The following is a 20768-nucleotide window of genomic DNA, read 5'->3' as shown; positions in this document are numbered from 1 at the left end:
AGACGCTTTTATCCAAAGCGACTTACAGTCATGTGTGCATACATTTTTACGTATGGGTGGTCCCGGGGATCGAACCCACTACCCTGGCGTTACAAGCGCCATGCTCTACCAATTGAGCTACAGAGGACCAGTATTGAATCACCATGTCCACAGACACACACCTCTCTAGCCTGCCTCTTAGGGGGACATTAATTTAATTTCAGAGCCCCCATTGGCTACTCTCCCACACACGGGTCCCCTGTAGTATCTCATTTCCTTCTGAGGACAGACTCTGAGCTCCCTGGAAACAGTAAGATGGGTTTTAATTGGGTAAGGGGTGGGAGTTTCTAATCTTATAATCTATACCATATGGGCCCATCATGTCTGTCTGTGTTATGGACTTTTGTCTGATAAATTGCTTCTTGTATCCTTAGTTAACTCTGAGCTCCATGGAAGAGGTATACACAGTGGTAAAATCTAGACTGTGCTTGAGTTCTGGGCACAGATGACTCCTGCAGTGTCAAGCCATATTATAAAAAACCTTGTACACTGTTAGGAAAGTGATTGGGCTTGTTTGACATTGCAGCCGATGTGATGCATTTTCAGTCAATTGTGACTGACTGATCTGCAAATAATATTGAGTAGTTATTTATGATGCAAGGTTATTTGTAGATCAGTCAGTCAGCAGTCGCCTGCAAGGCTGGCTGCAATATCGAACAAGCCCATTAACTCATTCTTGACAACCAGGGTGGTACAGTGTCTGGGAGGAGAGGATGGAGTTCATCAATCATGTGAGGGTGTGTTTCTACATATTATAAATAACTTCTCAAGTGGTCCTTCCACTCTGTCACTATTCTAGGTTGGAGGGTGTGTGTGTGTGTTGCACATAGCATGCCGTTCTGTTGTAAATTGTGTTTGTCTGATTGCTAGCAGATTACCCACAGAACTTACACTGTGACTTCATTCGACTTCAGAGCAGTGGATAGACGCCACAGAGGCTGCTTCTGCTGCAGTTCTCTACCACTGATCTGAGCATGTGTAGTCTGGGGTGCACTACTTGAAAAGTTGTAATTGTCATCCAATAAATTGTGTCTATGAAAAGTGAATTGTAGATGTTGATTGTAGATAAAATGACTAAAGGCACTACTTAAAACATTATTTCACGACAAGAGGTTAACATTAGATCTTGTTGACAGGCTTGAGAGACATTGTTTTGCATCTCACATTGTGAAACTATTGAAGGCTGTGAAGCTCTGTGTTTACACAAGTGTGAGTCTGTGTGTGCCCTTGACCTTGGCACAGTTGGCAGCTGTAGATTGCGCCCAGGGCAATACCACTATGTTGAGCAACAGCATGTGGCATGTCCTTGGCCCTGGTGTCACACTGGCGGGTACTGTGCTGACGTGCGGTCGTCTGTGTCACGCAGTCGTTGCAGCCACAGTCCACCAATGTTCCTGTTGTTTTGGAAGGCATCTTCCTGTCCCCCGTCCTCTATGGGTCTGGACATGCTAAGAGGGGAAATTGAAACCTGGGGAAGATGTCACTGACGTCTACACATGGTGGAGGAAACGACCCCAACTACACTCTTTAAAAAAAAGGGTTCCAAAAGGGTTCTTCAGCTGTCTCCATAGGACAACCCTTTTGGGTTCCATGTAGAACCCTCTGTGGAAAAGGTTTTACATGGAACCAAAAAGGGTTCTTCAAAGGGTTCTCCTATGGGGACAGCCGAAGAACCCTTTTAGGTTCTAGATAGCACCTTTTTTTCTAAGAGTGTACTGCACAGGAAACAGCAGAGGGCAACTCTCACCAGGGTTGTTTGAGCGGGTATATTGGTGGGTGTGTTTGTGTTCGTGGGGCTACCTTTCACTCTCATACCTTTTCCCTATTTATTACTCATGAGGAAGGTGGGTCGTTCCACCTCCAAAAAGCACAATAAATAGGTTTTCTACACCCACCATTTCAGATAGTTCTGAAAATGTTTCTGTTAGAAACAGTTAAGATTAGCATTCCTGCAACATTATTTTATTGAGATGGTGGATGTCATGGCTTACTGAAATGACATGGAATGACCCAGGTGTCTTTTATAACCCTGTTCTTTGCCCATCTGAAAGTGTATGTTGAGTGTGTGTGTTTGTCCTGCAAAGAGGTCTGTGTTAGTGTCTGCTTAGAGGATAAAATAATGCTGGGTCATGATCCACTTCACTTTATTACTTTTATACAAGGTTTTGTTCTTGTCTTTTCAGCGTACAAAAAACTCTGCGGTGAGTCGCTGTGTACTGCGTCACAGGAGGGAGATTAAACAACAGTGAACTGTTGTTTCTCTGCACTTTTCCACAAAGATAGAATAAACTAGAATAATATTCCAGAGGTTTGGTGAAGGGCTATGCACAGGTAGGTTGTGTTCTGAACTTCATAATCTTTCTGTGGGGCTTTCAAGAAACCCCAAATTATCTTTGGGTTAAACAAAAAGGGATCATGAGTGTCCTATTTCTTCATGTTGGCTTTTATACAAGCATATTGTTATTATTTCACATAATATATGCCTACTGTGGCAGTCTCAGAGTATTTATGAGGAAACTCAATGTCCATTCCCACTGGAGGACATTTTTCTTTCAGTTCAGGGAAAGAACAAGTATTAGTAGAAGAAGATGTCTTTCTAGCATCCCACTTCCGGGAATCATAATTTTTTCTGTCCCTGGCTGTCATATAGCGAGGCACTCCCTTCAGAATGTTTTGCATAGTGCTCCTTTTGTAATTGTAATTTCAAAGAATTTGGCATAATGTTGCAATTAGTGAATTACCATGAAACATGTTTGTGGGTTGGACTGGAGCCAACCAAACTGTAAACAAACGTAAACACTTCAGAAAAGCTAAGGATAGGAAAGCAAACGAAAGCCAAAGACAGACTAGAAGCCATTTTCCAGTACCTCATGTGGCTTTTCTGTTATTCCTGGCCATCTCTTATGTCCTAACAGACCTGTGGGGTCAAAGGTGACATTCTCCCTGCAGGACAGTCAGACAGGAGTCTTTGAACTGGCCCTGTCTCGTCTCGAGTTACACTACCGTTCAAAAGTTTGGGGTCACTTAGAAATGTCCTTGTTTTCGAAAGAAAAGCAATTTTTTTGTCCATTAAAATAACATCAAATTGATCAGAAATACAGTGTAGACATTGTTAATGTTGTAAATGGCTATTGTGGCTGGAAACGGCTGATTTTTAATGGAATATCTACATAGGCGTACAGAGGCCCATTATCAGCAACCATCAGTCCTGTGTTCCAATGGCACGTTGTGTTTTTATCCAAGTTTATCATTTTAAAAGGCTAATTGATCATTAGAAAACCATTTTGCAATTATGTTAGCACAGCTGAAAACTGTTGTGCTGATTAAAGAAGTAATAAAACTGGCCTTCTTGAGACTAGTTGAGTATCTGAAGCATCAGCAATTGTGGGTTTGATTACAGGCTCAAAATGGCCAGAAACAAATAACTTTCTTCTGAAACTCGTCAGTCTATTCTTGTTCTGAGAAATGAAGGCTATTCCATGTAAGAAATTGCCAAGAAACTGAAGATCTCGTACAACGCTGTGTACTACTCCCTTCACACAACAGCGCAAACTGGCTCTAATGAGAATAGAAAGAGGAGTGGGAGGCCCCGGTGCACAAGAGGACAAATACATTAGAGTGTCTAGTTTGAGAAACAGACGCCTCACAGGTTCTCAACTGGCAGCTTCATTAAATAGTACCCGCAAAACACCAGTCTCAACGTCAACAGTGAAGAGGCGACTCCGGGATGCTGACCTTCTAGGCAGAGTTGCAAAGAAAAAGCCATATCTCAGACTGCCCATCTTAATCTTTTTTTTTTATTGGCCAGTCTGAGATATGGCTTTTTCTTTGCAACTCTGCCTAGAAAGTCAGCATCCCGGAGTCGCCTCTTCACTGTTGACGTTGAGACTGGTGTTTTGCGGGTACTATTTAATGAAGCTGCCAGTTTTTATCCATAGAAACAAACTAGAATATGGTGTGATGTCTGATAGCACGAGACTAGTACAAAGGTACTGCTAAACCCTACATATATTTCAGACTGAGTAACCTGTTGAAGATCAGAACTTGATGATCATAGTTAATACTGGGATTATTACCCTATTTTTACCCTTATTCATCTCACTTCAGCACCAACCCCACTAACTGGCACTGATGATTATTCACAAGCCTAGCTTCTTAGTTTAGTGACTGTTATCGGCTTTGATCTATGACCTAGGAACTGTTGCTTATGCCCAGCGTATAAAAGCAGCTTTTGTTTCTGCCTATACAGGGACACATTGAGGACAGGGTCTATCACACAACGAGAAAGTGACTATTATATAAGGCTCAACACAATGCAGCACAAAGTGGCAATGTTCCTACCACAGAGGTCTTTTGTGTCAAGTCACCCAAAATATCCAATGCAAAGAACAGAATGCACATTCATGATCATTTTAATGTACTTTCCACAGCCTTTAAAGTGCTGATTAGACTGAAAACTATGGGTTGCCGGAGACTTCTCACGCTAGCTCCAAGCGTTATCGTGTATGTGTGTGTATGTGTATGTGACCCCAGGCATACCCTTCCTCCCAGTACAGAGTCAGACTGAACTGTATACCCTGAGCTGGACAATAGCTGGACAATGGGAGACGCTTGAGGTCGTACTGCAGTCAGATGATCAGTGACAAAAACAAAGGAAGCCCCTGGCTTCAACACTAAACCCTACCATGTGCCTTAACACACACACACACACAGGATTTTTGTAGGGTTTGGGCATTTGGGGATTGTCTTCTAATAATTGGTCTTGTAAAATAAGTAATCTTTATGCCTCAGAATGTATACCTAGTTTAATACCTGATCCAACAACCTGGCAGTTTACCATTAAATGAAGGGATAGGGCAGAATTAACTCTTGTGAGCATGAGAGGGAAGGAAGTACCTTCTGGTTTGTTTGAGCCCTAAGCCTAACTGACCCTAACCTTGGTGAGAGTGGTGAGTTATATTGTATTGAGTTCATGAACCTGGTGTCTATTTGGCATGGTTGCGTGGGCAGGACAGAGGTGGGGTCTGTCAGAGGTTGAAATAAGATGTGAGGCTGGACCTCTGCATTTAACTACTGGCACACTCAAAGGACTGTCAATGCAGGAGGATCCAGGACACTTTAGCCAACACTATAGGGGGGAAAGAAACTGGTCTGTACTACACATCCAGTCCTCTTCGGTGGATTTGAAAGGAAAAGGACTCTAGCCTCTGTTGGGTAAGTGGGAAAAACTTTAGAGACCGATTCATTCAACAACTGATTATCACACATTTGTCTGCATTCCTATTTATTTATTTTACTCCATTTCTTACTATGCATGTATCCATCATCTAAAATTAATGTGCTCTACTCCTGAATCAATTACCCAGGGTTGATTACCAGCTGCATTTCAGACACAGTTTGTCATAGTCTGCTATGACAGGAGGCACATCACATTGATGCCTTTTGTAAAATGTCTAAACATATCACACATAGGCCTCAGTGTGTTAAGTAATTTTAATTTGATAATATTCCAAATTCCTCTAACATTTATTTTCAGCATTTTCATAGCTGTTTAGTGTGTGTGTAGTCTATGCATGGGAGATTCTTGTCTAAAAGTTGTGTTTTGTTAGCATGCTATCAGTTAGGGAGTGTAGCGTAAAACAAATCCATCCCTAAACTTCCCCTCTAGAGAGTTTCTTCCCTGGATAGCTGTAGCTACTTTAAACTACAAAACACATTCCCACAACATCTTTGTCATTCCGCCCCGCCCCGCCCCTCAAAAACACTCAGTCAAATCCTCTCTGGTTTGCTGAATGCTTTGTTCCTGTCTGGATTGGAGGCAGGCCATGGATTTCACAACAGTGGACCCCAGGCCAGACTTCAAAGCACCACACATCTGTGCCTGTAGCTGCCTAGCTGTGTGTGGGTGGCATACTAAGGCACTGATTGCATTGCGCTAAATGCACTCTACTGTGGTCAATCATTCAATCAAATGTATTTATAAAGCCCCTTTTACATCTGCAGTTGTCACAAAGTGGTTATACAGAAACCCAGCCTAAAATCCCAAAGACAATTAAGCAATGAAGAGGTAGAAGCACGGTGGCGTCATTACTACTGTATGTTACCTCCAGGTGTGTGTTAGTTAGTAGCAACTCCTGATTACTGCCTGCTCCACAGGTCTTAGAGAGGAGGAGAGGGCAAGGCTTTAAACCATGGACATTCAGTGGTGATAGACCAGACTACAGACAGATGCACCTGGCACTGATGTAAAGCAGGCAGGCCCCGTTTACATGATACGTTACTTTTACGTTACTTTTAGGTAACTCTTTTAGGTTACTCCCGAGTGGCGCAGTGGTCTAAGGCACTGCATCGCAGTGCTAGCTGTGCCACTAGAGATCCTGGTTCGAATCCAGGCTCTGCTGTAGCCGGCCGCAACCGGGAGACCAATGGGGCGGCGCACAATTGGCCCAGCGTCGTCCAGGGTAGGGGAGGGAATGGCCGGCAGGGAGGTAGCTCAGTTGGTAGAGCATGGCGTTTGCAACGCCAGGGTTGTGGGTTCGATCCCCACGGGGGTCCAGTATGAAAATAAAAAAAAAGAATAATGTATGCACTAACTGTAAATCGCTCTGGATAAGAGCGTCTGCTAAATGACGTAAATGTAAATGTAGGTATCCCAGGTGACTTAAAATGGTATGGTCTTCTGTGTTCCCTGTACTTAAATTACATCTGCGAACAAGCAAACAGAGTGAGAAAGAGAGCGATACATTCCTGCTGTAGGTCTTATCCTGCGTGGTCAGCAGTCATGAGAGACGCTTTCCCCTTCATAAGTTTGACCCCGCATGGAGTCAGTGGTCGCTCCCAACTTTCACAGGAACAGTAGCTATGTCCTCAGCGGACATCCTGCTTCCTAGGGGGTGAGCTGTGGATTTGTGGATGTAGTTAGACAGCTGTAAGCTTTATTTCAGTTTCCTGAAAGATTATGGTCACATAGCTTTTCAATTCCTGAAAAGTATCAGTAAGGACTACATTAAGATGACTGAATTATAACAAACACACAGTCTAAAAGTAATCTACTTCCAATAACGTTCATTTGCTCGTTTAAAGTGAAAATCCACACTCCTATAACACGTAGTATTTATAGACTAACTAGTCTTTCAGCTGTTCAACTCAAGCAGTGCCAGTGATATCCTACCCCTCAGCTAAATTTGAAGACATTTAAAAGGGGTGATCGTAAGCAAACATCAAACCAAAAACGCTACAAATACATTAGTATGTCTTTAACATACAACAATATATATATTGACGTTAATTAGTCCAATGAAATATATGTATTACTCCTTATCACGACGATGTGGCCTCAACATTGACGTCAATTTCTGAACGTATCCCCCCTTTCCCGTAGAATGGATCGAGCAGTGCCGAACTCTTAGCACATCGCATCGTTTCTCTACTTAGAACTGGGAGCGATGCGTTGTTGGCAAGATGGGATTTTTCACGAAAAATTGATTGATTATAATATGTTATTAGAAAGAAGGTTGGTGGAATATTTCCATCATGAGGGGATATGTATACCAGGATGTGGGCAGAGTCTTCTATTTCGTTTTTTGTTTGAAACCTCTGTCCTGATCTAGTCGTCTGCTACGGTAAGATTCCCTTGGTCAATTAGTGAAACTTGTGTTGCTACAGTAGCAAGTAGTGTAACATTATTGCACAGTTCGCAACTGTATCATTCACTTTTCCGTTCTATTGAGTTTGGCTACAATGTAACGAGGAAATGCAAGGACTGTGAAACTAGCTCGTGATAACTTTGTGCGCGTGTACAACTACAACGCGTGTTCGTACTAGTTTGTGGTGAATTTGGTATGCATATAATGACTTATTTACGAATTAGCGAGTAATGATAATCATTCACATTGTGTTAAACTGGTGAGTATTTTTGAGCGTATTATTAGTTTCGAGGCCAGCAGAAACGCAAAAAACAGGGTAAAATGCAGTCATCAGTATCTTTTTGTCTAGAATGACATGGACAGAAATAATATATTATCTCCCCATGCATTGGCAGCCAGTTTTGTGTCTGTGTCTTTTGTTTGTGTTATTTACTGTAGGCCTAAATGACCTTGCAACAATGTTACTATGAAGAGTAGTACCAAGATACTCTCTTACATTTCATAGATATCCTACAAGCTAGCCATGTCATAATGGTTGGCAATCTCCTACCATATGTGTGCCAATCAGTGTTATAAAAGGACATTAATGCTGATTTGCAGTTGAAAACACACACACTCTTGCTCAAGGCGTATTATTACATAACACAGTTAGAAATAGTTTGTGAGGGCGCCTGGAGACCATGTATATTAAGTAAACATGCCATTTCATTCAGCATATATAGTCTGTACAAAGAAACTGAGGAATTGGAGAAACTAATTTCCTAGGCTGTGATTTTTAAAGACCTACATTGACATTGTGGCTCTCTTCCAGGGCAGAGAAGGTGGCCATGGGGGTAGCGCCTCACTCTCTCCTGGCCCTGATTGGCCAGTTGCTCTGGCTGATACTGCTGCTCCTGGCTCTGCTCACTCCCTGGAATGTCCTCGGAGCTAAAGAGCTGAAGCCCACTAGATGGCCCCTGTTCTCCCAGAAGCCTTTGCTCCTCGCCTGGAATGCCCCGACAGAGGACTGCCGCCCCCGGCACGGTGTGCATTTCCCGCTGGAGCAGTTCCAGATTGTGGCGTCGCCCAACGAGGGCTTTGTCAGACAAAACCTCACCATCTTCTATAAGGACCGGTTAGGGCTGTACCCGTATTATGAGCGTGATGGCACCACGGTGAACGGTGGACTCCCACAGGCCGCCAGCCTCACGCAGCACCACGAGAAGATGCCCGAAGGTGTTCACAAGTACATAAGTGAACCAAACGCCAAAGGCCTCGCCGTCATCGACTGGGAGGAGTGGCGTCCGCTGTGGATCCGCAACTGGGACATCAAGGACGTATACCGGAACCGATCCCGGCAACTGGTGGCCAACAAAAACCCGGCGTGGCCCCTGGAGCGCGTGGGGAAAGTGGCCCAGCAGGAGTTTGAGCTGTCAGCCCAGAAGTTCATGCTGGAGACCTTGCGGCTGGCCAAGAGCCTGCGGCCCAACCAGCTGTGGGGGTTCTACCTGTTTCCAGACTGCTACAACCATGACTATCGGAGCGGCATGGAGAACTACACGGGCCGATGCCCTGACGTGGAGGTGGGCCGCAATGACCAGCTGACCTGGCTGTGGACTGAGAGCACGGCCCTGTTCCCATCTGTCTACATGAGCACGGTGCTGCGCTCCACCACGTTTGGGCGGCAGTTTGTCCGCAACCGGGTGAAGGAGGGGATGCGTCTGGCATCGACGGGCGACGGGCTGGCACGGCCTGTCTTCGTCTATACCCGGCCTACGTATTCCAACGAGCTGACTCCGCTGACTGAGGTGAGAGGGCCCATGTTATAGGCCTGATTCTGTCCCTATGGATATGATTAGCCTACTCATTGTGACCATAACTTGTGCTGTTCAGAGACCTGATATCTCTGTTACACAGTAGCTTTGAAATTCTCAGCTGCCTCTTACCACAACTGTTTTTGGTCGAGAAAGTGTGTGTGAGACTGAATTAATCCTGATGTATTTAGAATCACGTTTCAACATGTTAACCAAGAGTGCAGTCTGAGTGATATACTAGAGTCTGTCAGTCCCCTCTGGTCTTACAAGGCAAGTGTTACTCTAACCAGGGCCTAGAAATATAGGTCTGGTGGTTTCACAGACACAGATGAAGCCTAGTCCTGGACTAAAAAGCGTTCTCAATGGAGATTCTCTATTGACCATGTTATTTAGTTCAGGACTAAGTTTAAAGGGATACTTCGGGATTTTGGCAATAATCAAGAATCAGTTGCTGCTTGAGATACAGTATTTTGTGCACAATGGGTGTGTTCTCTCCCGCTTAGTTATTGGAAAGTTGGCCATGGGTAATGATATTTGGTGTAGAAACCGCAGAGAGACATATTTAGGTTTCAGGGAAAACACAGGCAGCCCTGTGTTGCTGGACATGCGAAGCTCGGTCATGTATGGGTGTGTGTGTGCGCATGCCAATGTTCTGTATTTAGCCTTGACATATTAGCATGGGTTTCTTTAACACTATACGATCCAGACAACAAAGCATTCAAATCATTATGGGCCGGTTTCCTGGACACAAATTAAAGGGATACTTCAGCATTTTGGCAATGAGACCCTTTATCTACTTCCCTAGAGTCTGATGAACTCATGGATACCATTTTTATGTCTCTGCGTGCAGTTTGAAAAAGGTTGCTAATTACTCATGCTAGTAGATACCCATAGACTTCCAGTCATTGCGCTAACACTAGTTAGCATTGGCTCACGAAACGACCTCTAACCTTCTTCATACTGGACACAGAGACATACAAATGGTATCCATGAGTTCAACAGACTCTGGGGGAGTAGATAAAGGGTCTCATTGCCAAAATGCTGAAACCGGCCCATAATGATTTGAATGCTTTGTTGTCTGGATCGTAGTGTTAAAGAAACCCATGCTAATATGTCAAGGCTAAATACAGAACATTGGCATGCGCACACACACACCCATACATGACCGAGCTTCGCATGTCCAGCAACACAGGGCTGCCTGTGTTTTCCCTGAAACCTAAATATGTCTCTCTGCGGTTTCTACACCAAATATCATTACCCATGGCCAACTTTCCAATAACTAAGCGGGAGAGAACACACCCATTGCGCACAAAATACTTTATCTCAAGCAGCAACTGATTCTTACCCACACCAGAGTCATGAATGAATTGATTAGGCCATAGTAGAGCCATTAACCTAGTCAAAATAATTCCCTTGGCTCCTTACTGTCCAGTTTTGCTCTGATTAGGACAAATGCAGGAAGGCAGACAGACTGTCCCCAAGTTCAAGTGAATTTCCATTGTTTGTGTGTGTGTGCATGCATGCATTGGTGTGTGTGTGTACATGTGGATGTACTGTTTAACCACTCTATTGAAAACCCTGTGGAAAAACTCCATTGCTCATCTGGAGAGTGACGTTTGTTTGCTGGTTTCCATTTCTGTCATCAGCTTTCATTAACTTTCCTGCAGCTGTTTCACCAAGGGATAGAAGAGGGGAGTTAGACTAATTCACTGTAGTAGTGAGTCAAGAGACAATTGAGACAGGATAGATGAAATGAGAGGTTGGTTGTGTGCGTGTGCTGAGGGGGTGCGGTTGGAGAGGTTGATACTAATGTGTGTGTGTGTGTGTGCAGGGAGGTTGGTTGTGTGTGTGGATGAATGAGGTGCTGTCAGGCAGCCAGGGCATCAGTGTTTACTTTCCCACTGGACCACTCTTCCCTCAGACACACTGGGTGGGAGAGGGAGAGACAGAATGTGTGTGTAAGATTATTCTGAATGAACGAGACATCATGGTTAGCCTATATGTTGTACCATGCTTCATTTCTTACTTTGTGTGTCTGAAGCCTCCATAAGGATGTGTTGGAGAGAAAGGATGTGCGTGGGAGAGTGACACATCTGGTGTCTGTGTCTAAACCAAGGAGTAAAGAGATATCTGTCAGTTCCTCTGACATTCCATTCTGAATCACCATCATCATCTTTTCCATATAATGTGACCTCATCATCTACATGAACTGTAAAGGGTGTGGGTCAGCTCAGCTGGTCAGTGTTAAATAAATGATTAAATGATGTGTGTGTGTTCCTGTTCATAGAGGGCAGGGCAGTGCGTGTGATTCGGATCGATTACATGCAATGTCATTGTAGTCAGCCACTGCAGACTGACTGAACTACAAATCACCTTGATACATGATGACTACTCATTATGATTTGACGGGTCGTCGCCGACTGAAATGAAGTCGATCTCAAACATGGCCAGTATGTTCATAATGGGCTGCTGACTGCCATACTGAACTTGTTTCTCTCTGTGTGTGTGTGTGTGTGTGTGTGTGTGTGAGATTGTGTGTGTGCAGACAGACTTGGTGTCCACCATTGGGGAGAGTGTAGCCCTGGGAGCATCTGGGGTCATCGTCTGGGGAGACCATACCTACGCCAGCAGCAACGTGAGTGTTCTCATCACTCAAGCTATTTAATCATTCATAGATTATGCATAGCCTAGTTTGAGTCCTCTGTCTGGTGTTCCCCTCTGTAACATACATACGGCTGCAGCAATGTGAGTGTTCTCCATGAAGATTCCCTACATGACTCAAACTATGCATAATCTATGAATGTTCGAATTGGGGTGTTTCCTAAATGGCACCATATTCCCTACATAGTGCACTACTTTTGACCAGGGCCCTGTAGAGAATAGGCTGCCATTTGGGACACATCCCCTATTTGATCATTCATAGACTATGCCTAGTTTGTCATCAGTCTGGTGTTCCCCTCTGTAGCTACTATGTAATTACTATTTCCTGTCTATCCACATTAAATGTTAACATGTGTTGGTGTCTCTGTTTGCCCAGTATCACACTTGACCTCCAATTCCCCACTTTGTTTCTCCTTTCCATTCCATTCTGAGTCTGCGCCTCTGTATGTTTGTGTCTCTCTCTCTCCAGGCCAGCTGCTCCAGTCTGAGTGAGTACCTCCGGGGTCCGCTGGGCCGGTACCTACTCAACGTCTCCACAGCAGCAGAACTGTGCAGTCAGAAGTTGTGCGGCTTACATGGCCGCTGCCTCCGCAAACACTCAGACACTGATGCTTACCTGCACCTCAGCCCCCTCACCCACATTATCAGCAGCCAGGGGGGGGGGCTGAAGGTGACGGGGCAACTAGGCCAGGGGGAGCTGGCTGAGTACCGGCAACACTTCCAGTGCCAGTGCTACAGTGGGTACAAGGGCGAGGGCTGTGCCCAGAGAGAGCTAGGGAAGAGTGGTGCTGCCCCTGTCTGGAGAGTCTGGTCTGTACTGACTCTGCTGCTCCCTCTGGGGCTTCTCACTGTGCTCCACTGAGGCTGGGAGGCGCAGGAGCTGACAACGTGCAATATGGGGGAAGCCACAACCACCACACCGTGGTCCTGGTTTTAGTCCTGGCCTCTACTGGGGCTCAGGGGGCTTCCTGGTCAGGGATGGGCACTAGCTGCTCTGTGGGACTGATCCATGGAGGAGAGGACATGGGAGTGCCTGCCTCTCAACAGGATGAAGGAAGGAGGGGACTGAAGATACCCTTCAGTTACCCACACAAGCTAAAGGGACAGCATCTGAAGTGGGGAAAACAATAAGCCTTCTATTTTGACTTTCTGTTTTTAGTGAGTGGGTGCGCTTCAGGTGTGGCAGAAATAAAGGTCTATACTGAAGTGATCTATCCCTCCCTTCACCGAGCTGGAAGACATCTGGAGCTAACAGCCAGAATTAGAACTAAGACCCTCCCCTAACCTAACCCGGACGACGCTGGGCCAATTGTGATACAGCCCGGGATCGAACCCGGGTCTGTAGTGACGCCTCTAGCACTGCGATGCAGTGCCTTAGAACCCTGCGCCACTCGGGAGGCCCGTTCCTCTCTCTTTTTACTGATGTTGAAACTTACTCATGAGGGAATTGAGAATTTTCAACAACAGAGAACCTAACGCATCACACAAGAATGCTACTTTTCTACAAAGAGACTGCTACTGTGAAGCTTCTGTCCAAAGAGACCTGTGCTTTGATAGTCCTACCTCTCGGCTAGACGGCTACACCCTCACCCAGTTCTGATCTGGCCGAACTGCAGATACGGCAAGGAAAAATGTGTTTTTTTTCCCCAGCATCTTTTTGTAATGGTCTCTTTTTCTACGGTCTTATTTTTTTTATGCCTCTAATGTTGCTGTGGAAAATAACTGGAATATTTGGAAAAGTCTGCTTCATTTGAATATTCACGAGCTTCAGTAAGGCTTAGCATTGTGGCAAGGAACTCATTTCATCTACATAGCTGTCTGTGTCACACACGGACTGCTTTTGCAAACTTGAAGCACCTCAGTCACATTAACAAGAAACGACTCGTCTAGGAATATGTAAGAAATGTTTGTAACCCACAACATGTTCTTCGACATTTTGTAAACACACGAGTCATCTGCACAGAAGACGGTATGCCAGTGTGAGGTGCCTGTCCAACGTGTGTTTGGCCTAGCGTGTCTGTGGTCATGTTCCTTATTCTAGTGCCTCTACTATTTCTCTGTGTAGATGTTTTCTGACTGTCTGTGAGGATTGTAAACCAAAGCTGAAAGCACTTTTGCTCATTTTGTCTTTACTCTATTCTTCCTTCTGTTGCCTGAAACCAAATTCCTTAGAAAATGGCTTTGTCCTCTCGTGGGCTTCTTCAGGGGACCACAGTCGGACCTCAGTGTGGGTCTGTCATTTTCACTGCTCTTATTTATGTCCCAAACATGCTTCTCATTTACTCTCTTACATGTTCATTGGATGTAATTGTAATTAGTAGTTTCTTTTTATTACATTAAACTTGAAATATGAGAAGGCTCTCAATGAATTTGTATCTTGGAGTTGTGCTGTTGTCCTGTCGTTATTAACATCATGGTGGGTCAGAGTTCACAATCACATACCACGTGTTGCAAACCATGTAAGACGTTTGACACACATTTTGGAAAAGTTTGTTTTAACTATTCATGATCAGTACAGTGACACAACATTTAGTTCTAGTTGGATTTAATGACATTAGAAAAATAAGGGAAAAGGGGATACCTAGTCAGTTGCACAACTGAACGCATTCAACCGAAATGTGTCTTCCGCATTTAACCCCAACCTTTCTGAATCAGAGAGGTGCGAAGGGCTGCCTTAATCGACGTCATCGCCTCATAGGCGCCCGGGGAGCAGGCTATAACGTGTCTGGTAAGGTTTTCACATGAAGGCCTTCGCACCTTGGTAACTGTTCCTTGTGCTCCTGAGTCACCTACCCCTCTGTCCTGCCAACATTTAACTTTTCCTCATTTTCCCCTCTCCATTTTTGGGGATCTCTTCCATTTATAAAGGGGGTAATCTCATGGTGCCAAAATCAATATTATTGGGCTGGGAGTACAGAGAAAGCCTTGTTTTATAACTAAAACCAGACTTCGAGCTCCCCCGATCTTCCAGTTCCGACCCCCCAGGAGCAAGGGTACTGCTGTTCACTCATTCAACAGCATCCCAATCGTTTGGCACGTGTAATACTATTGATGTGTGTACAATTGGACTATTAAAGGCAATGTGTGGACAAGATGTGAATTCCATAAATCAATAGACTGTGAATGCAAGACTGCTGTTACTGTAGTTGGTAGGTAAATAAAACAATAATGAACAAACATGTTAATAAAGCCCTATAACATCTTAGCCAATTCACAGGACCTTTATAACATTTTTAGATTGATAGGAAAATGTAAATCCCTACTTCTGCCCTTTTTCGGTGAAAGTTGCCTTCTTGTATGTGAGAGTAAACTGTATGGTATGAATTGTTTAGAAAGAGAAGCCGTTTTTAACAAATACGAGTTAGATGTAAGAGAAAAAAACCAAGCCATTGTGAAACGCCAGGTGTGGATGGTGAGGGATGAATACCATCCTCTAATCTTTCCTTATACAAGTCTGGGCCACAATGATGCTCTGTGATCCACTCCATGTGGACACTTTGGAACAAAAAGGATATAGTGTTTTTTTTATTACACCATCTCTTTGTTTTATTGGTCATCGACATCTGTTTCATTGTTCATTTCCAAAATGTTACAAAAGAGGTAAGAATATACTATATGCATGCAAGCTTCCTAATTGCTACAATAACAAAATGTTGAAGGATATTTGGAGATATATGCCTGGTCCTATACACATTCTTCAGTGGTTATTCGATACAGGAAACAAGATAACATTTATCGTTTGATTTTATAATTCTCATTGTTAAAATGCATGATACAATTTGACTTTTTTAAACACAATACAACCACAAGTTTGAAAACGTATTTCCATTGTGGTACCCTTGAAAATACATGAAAACAAAATATACACAAGATTATAAAACGGGTAGTTTGGGTCCTGGATGTTGATATGCTGAAAGCCGTGGTGTATATATAAGCAATAAGGCCAGAGGGGGGCTAAGGGCTGTTCATATGTACAGCGCAACGCAGAGTGCCTGGATACAGCCCTTAGCCATGGTAACAGACATTATAAACTGGGTGGTTTGAGCCCTGAATGCTGATTGGCTGACAGCCGTGGTATATCAGACCGTATACCATGGGTATGACAAAACATTTATTTATACTGCTCTAATTACGTTGGTAACCAGTTTATAATAGCAATAAGGCACCTCGGGGGTTTGTGGTATATGGCCAATATACCACCACTAAGGGCTGTATCCAGGCACTCCGCGTTGCGTCGTGCGTGAGAACAGCCCTTAGCTGTGGTATATTGGCCATATACCACACCCCCTCGGGCCTTATTGCTTAAATATACCACGGGTATGACGCATAATTACTTGTTTACTGTTCTAATTACGTTGGTAACCAGTTTATAATATCATTAAGGCACATCAGGAGTTTGTGGTATATGGCCAATATACCAGGGCTAAGGGCTGTATCCAGGCACGCTGCGTTGCGCCTAAGAACAGCCCTTAGCCGTGGTATATTGGCCATATACCACACCCCGTCGGGCTTTATTGCTTAATTATAACATCTCAAATACATCTCATCAATAGGGAGGAAACAGCAAAAGGAATAAAATAGATGACCAAGTAATGTTCATTGATACAATTATACTTTCTTTTAGCCTGTGCAGTTTTAAAGCATTTTGCCCATAAACCATTTATTTTCCCATCTTAAAACTCCCTAGTGTAGAGATGGATTTTATATGGTTTGGTACACCATTCCATTCTTCTGCACCAGTTTTAAGGAAATAGCTTTTTTCCAGCCATCCCACTGGGCAAAAACTGGTTGAATCAACATAGATTTTTTGTGTGGAAACAATGTGATGACGTTGAATCTACGTGGAAAACGTATCGTATTTTCAAAAAGTAATCAACGCACAGGAATTTCATGGTGAAATGTTTTGTTGATTTCATGTTGAATTCACGTTAGTTGACAAAAATCTAAAATAGATGTTTAACTGATGTCTGCGTCTAGTGGAATACTACTATAGCGCAACTGTCTAATATTGGCAACACTGGCTCTGGTGTGATGGCTATGAGGGTCTATAAAAACATTTAAATAACCAGACAATACAAGATACCAAGCCACAGCTCACTATATACAAAGACACACCAACAAGTTTTACAAAATTAAATTAAATTTCACTTCTAAATCTCTCAGATGATCAAACCCAAAAGGGAGTTATTGAACAGTTCCATATCGGAATGAATCCATAATTTTACTCCTTTGTCCAACACAGTTTAGTAGACGGTGCCTCTTCAGATAGTAAAGTCCTCTATAAGTATTTTTACAAACATAGCAGGTATGATGTTGCTGCTTGGAGTGGCTCTGGATGAGCTTTAGTAGGGCAGATGCTTCAGACCAGCCCAGTTTCCACTTGGAGCTCTCAGAAACATGGCTCTCCTGCTTGGGTGTGTTATCATGGTGGCGGGTGTTGAGGTATTCCAACCACTTGTTTCTGTGATTTCGTTCATGCTTCTTGAGGTTGTCTGCCCTGTGGAATACTTTGTAACACATTGAGCATGAGAAGGGCCTTTCAGTAGAATGCGTGTACTGGTGGCGCTTCAGATGATCCGCCCGGCTGAAGCTTAGGCCACATTCCTCACATTGGAACACCTTGCCAGCCTTAGTGTGAGTGTGATACCTATGTCTCCTGAGAGAGTTACGGTCCTTGAAAGTTGTCCCACAAGCCTTACAAAGATAATTTCTCAACATTGTGTGCATTTTACCGAGGTGGGTGTTTAGGTCCCCCTGTTGCCCAAATGTATCCCCACAACAACGACTAAGGCGAGGTTTCTCGTTGGTGTGCAGGTTCTTGTGCCGTCTCAAATGCCCTCGCCTCTTGAATTTCGCACCGCAATATGAACAAACATGGGGAGTTTCGTCCGAATGGATCATTCTGTGTTTTCCCAGCTTTTTCACTGTATTAAATGTCTTGCCACACTGGTGGCATGTATAACCGTCTGGTCCTGGATGATCAACTTCATGATGCAACATCAGTTCCTTTGGATGTTCAAATTGCTTCTCACACAGTTGGCAGATGTGGTTTCTCACCCGATGAGTCTTTTCATGCTTCCGCAACTCTCCTGGATCCCTGAATCCAATGCCACAATCAAAACAGATAAAGGAACTACCAGAATGAGAATAGCTGTGGCGCTTTAAGTGATCCTTTCGGCCAAAGCCTTGGCCACATTCTTCACAGTGGTACAGCTTGGAGGCTTTTACATTGCTCTCCCGATGTCTCCTAGAGTCTTTGCGATCCTTTAAACATTTTCCACAAAAATTAAATGAAACATGATATATGAAACATTCCCCACAATCCTTGCAAATAAATTGTCTCGATCCATCTTCCTCTGTCTCTCCTATTTCAGTTGCCTCCTGATTTGTTGACTGATTGTCATCCCTTTGTGTCGGCAAGACTTTCAAGGTGTCTTTAATGATACATGTCCTGGCACTGCCTACTGCTTTTAGGGTCTTGCGGTATTGGTCTGGGTGTACGTCCCTGGCATGATTCTCAAACTCCAGTCCACTGGCGAGCTTTAGGACACAGAGTTGACAATAGAAAATATCCCCCCGTTGGCTCACCCTACCTGCCTCTATGAACGCCTTTACATGCTTACGCAGGTGGAAGCACTTATGCTTTTGGAAAATATCTGCCTTTTCAAAATGGCGGTCACATTCACAGCACGTTAAAGCAAATGTGTTTTTATGCAAGTTATTTTCCCGATGATACATTTTCTCGTGTTTGGTGCAAGCTTTTAGCTTGTTGAATGCTCTACCACAAACCGGACATCTAATCTGTTCTTTCACTTCCGCTCCGTGCTCCTGTTTAAGAGGCACTATTTCACTTTTGCCCTGTGCCCAAGCATGTCTTTTCTGGTGTTTTTTGTAAGATTTGAAAAACTTAAAAACCCTCCCACAGTCCAGACAAGGAAACGGAGGAGAACGTTTAGAGTCAGAAGGAAACGGAGGAGAACGTTTAGAGTCAGGCGTTTGCTGCTCTGCAGTGGTGGCTAGTTCATCATCAGAAGATATTAGAATACATGCATCCTGATCCTCAGTATCTTCGCTGTTCTTCCTGTTTTTCTTGATGGCCCTTACACAAGTTTCTGTGGCATCTTTCCTATTGCCTTCAAGACATATAATAATCTCGGAACTTGAAGGGTTCCTCTGTTTTCTTCTGCTTTTTTTGGTTAACATGATCCTGTGAGTCTTCTCATGTTTTATGAAAGAAGTTAGGTATTTGAACTCCTTACCACAGTGCCTACAGGTGTGAAGGCCTTTCACTTTCTGATTGACACTTAGGCCTACTGCTATGATTGACTTTCCATTTCCTCTCGGTCTTGGTACAACGTGAGTGGTCTGGTGCTTTGTGAATGAAGTTAGGTATTTAAACTCCTTCCCACAAGTCTTGCAGGTGTACAGGGCTTTGATATGAGTTTCCTCATGTTTTCGAAATGAAGTTAGGTATTTGAACACCTTCCCACAAGTCATGCAGGTGTGCTGGGGTGAGACACCTTCTGTTTCCATTGACTTGGCTTTCGGTCTTCCTCTCTCACTCGCTACATCACATATTGAATGAGAGCATATGAAGTGCTGCTCCAGCTCTGGTTCGCTAGTGAAGGAGGCTTCGCAGGCATCACATGGAAAGAACTGGAGTTCCACATTCGCAAAACCTTTAAAAAAAGACAGAGGCAACAAGTACAACATTTAAATTATTTTGACCTCACAACCCAGTTAATCGCAAGTTAGCCTAACCCACAACCCTTGTTATTTTCTTACCATGCCCATCATCATTATGAAAGTCAGCATCCATCTCCAAGTCCAGGCTGCCATGGTTACTTTCAGGTAGGTTGTTGTCTTTTACCTCGAGAACAAGCAGGTCTGGAGAGACGTCTGTGATCTCCAGGGTCATTATCTCTCCATTGGCATATCCAGATAGTGAGCTAGGAGGGTCCTCCCTCTCCAAATCAATGGACTCCATGTTATCGTCTTATCCTGAGAGACGTATCACCAAAGCACACAAAAATCATAATTCTACAAACATCTATCTAAAGATGTTAGATAAAGAAGCCCTTCTCATTGTTGATAGGCACGCTCAAGATGTGCACTTTTCAATTGAGAAACAAAGCAGAATACAAATTCTCGGGTGATCTCAAAGTTGAATGCTATCATGGCCAAACTAACACAATTATTTGGTTTGAAGCTACTTAAAGACTATTTGGATTTTTTTAACATTACACGGTTGCTATCACTTCCATTGATTGTTAGTTAGCTAGCTGTGGCTAAAGTTAGCGGATGTTGGCTGTAAAACCCCCCCCCCCCCAAAAAAACCAACCATGGATTCGGTTTTCTACCATAGACTACTTTCAGGGCGAGGAACCATCTAATCATCAAAATACCAAACTTCCGCAGAAAACCAGAAAGCACGATAGCTATGCCTAATAAATGCACTAATTTACCAGATACAAACCTAAAACAACATCGAGTCACTCCGTTCTTTTTCTGCTGTGGTTACCCAGTCAAGGCTAGAAGAGATCCAGCTTTGGTCAAATTAACGTCAAAAGTTGATTTTTTTTGCATTTTAGCTAACCTTAACCGTAACTCTTGTCATAACCTTAACCTA

General features: G+C 43.7%; 2 protein-coding genes across 4 annotated transcripts; one reads left to right on the top strand and one right to left on the bottom strand.

The window, feature by feature from the left end:
- The first annotated feature begins 5101 nt into the window (after positions 1-5101).
- LOC121578061 (hyaluronidase-2) lies at positions 5102-14521 on the top strand. Of its 2 annotated transcripts, none has more exons than XM_041892144.2 (4): positions 5102-5253; positions 8497-9472; positions 12024-12113; positions 12609-14521. In XM_041892144.2, exons 2-4 carry the CDS (start codon positions 8513-8515, stop codon positions 12999-13001), a joined length of 1443 nt encoding a protein of 480 aa, XP_041748078.1. In that variant the 5' UTR covers positions 5102-5253; positions 8497-8512; the 3' UTR covers positions 13002-14521. The 2 variants fall into 2 exon arrangements, with proteins under 2 accessions (XP_041748078.1, XP_041748077.1); XM_041892143.2 differs by lacking the exon at positions 5102-5253 and adding an exon at positions 6627-7661.
- Positions 14522-16597: 2076 nt separating this feature from the next.
- On the bottom strand, positions 16598-20748 carry LOC121578060 (zinc finger protein 493). Of its 2 annotated transcripts, XM_041892141.2 has the most exons (3): positions 20616-20748; positions 19925-20140; positions 16598-19818 (listed from the first exon to the last, which is right to left on the bottom strand). In XM_041892141.2, the coding sequence occupies exons 2-3, from the start codon at positions 20124-20126 to the stop codon at positions 17324-17326; spliced, it is 2697 nt and encodes an 898-aa protein (XP_041748075.1). In that variant the 5' UTR covers positions 20127-20140; positions 20616-20748; the 3' UTR covers positions 16598-17323. The 2 variants fall into 2 exon arrangements, with proteins under 2 accessions (XP_041748075.1, XP_041748076.1); XM_041892142.2 differs by lacking the exon at positions 20616-20748 and having other exon boundaries at positions 19925-20595.
- Between the last annotated feature and the right edge of the window lie 20 nt (positions 20749-20768).

Source organism: Coregonus clupeaformis, chromosome 12 (assembly GCF_020615455.1).
Source record: "Coregonus clupeaformis isolate EN_2021a chromosome 12, ASM2061545v1, whole genome shotgun sequence".
NCBI lineage: Eukaryota > Metazoa > Chordata > Actinopteri > Salmoniformes > Salmonidae > Coregonus > Coregonus clupeaformis.
This window is presented reverse-complemented; position numbering and strand designations above follow the sequence as displayed.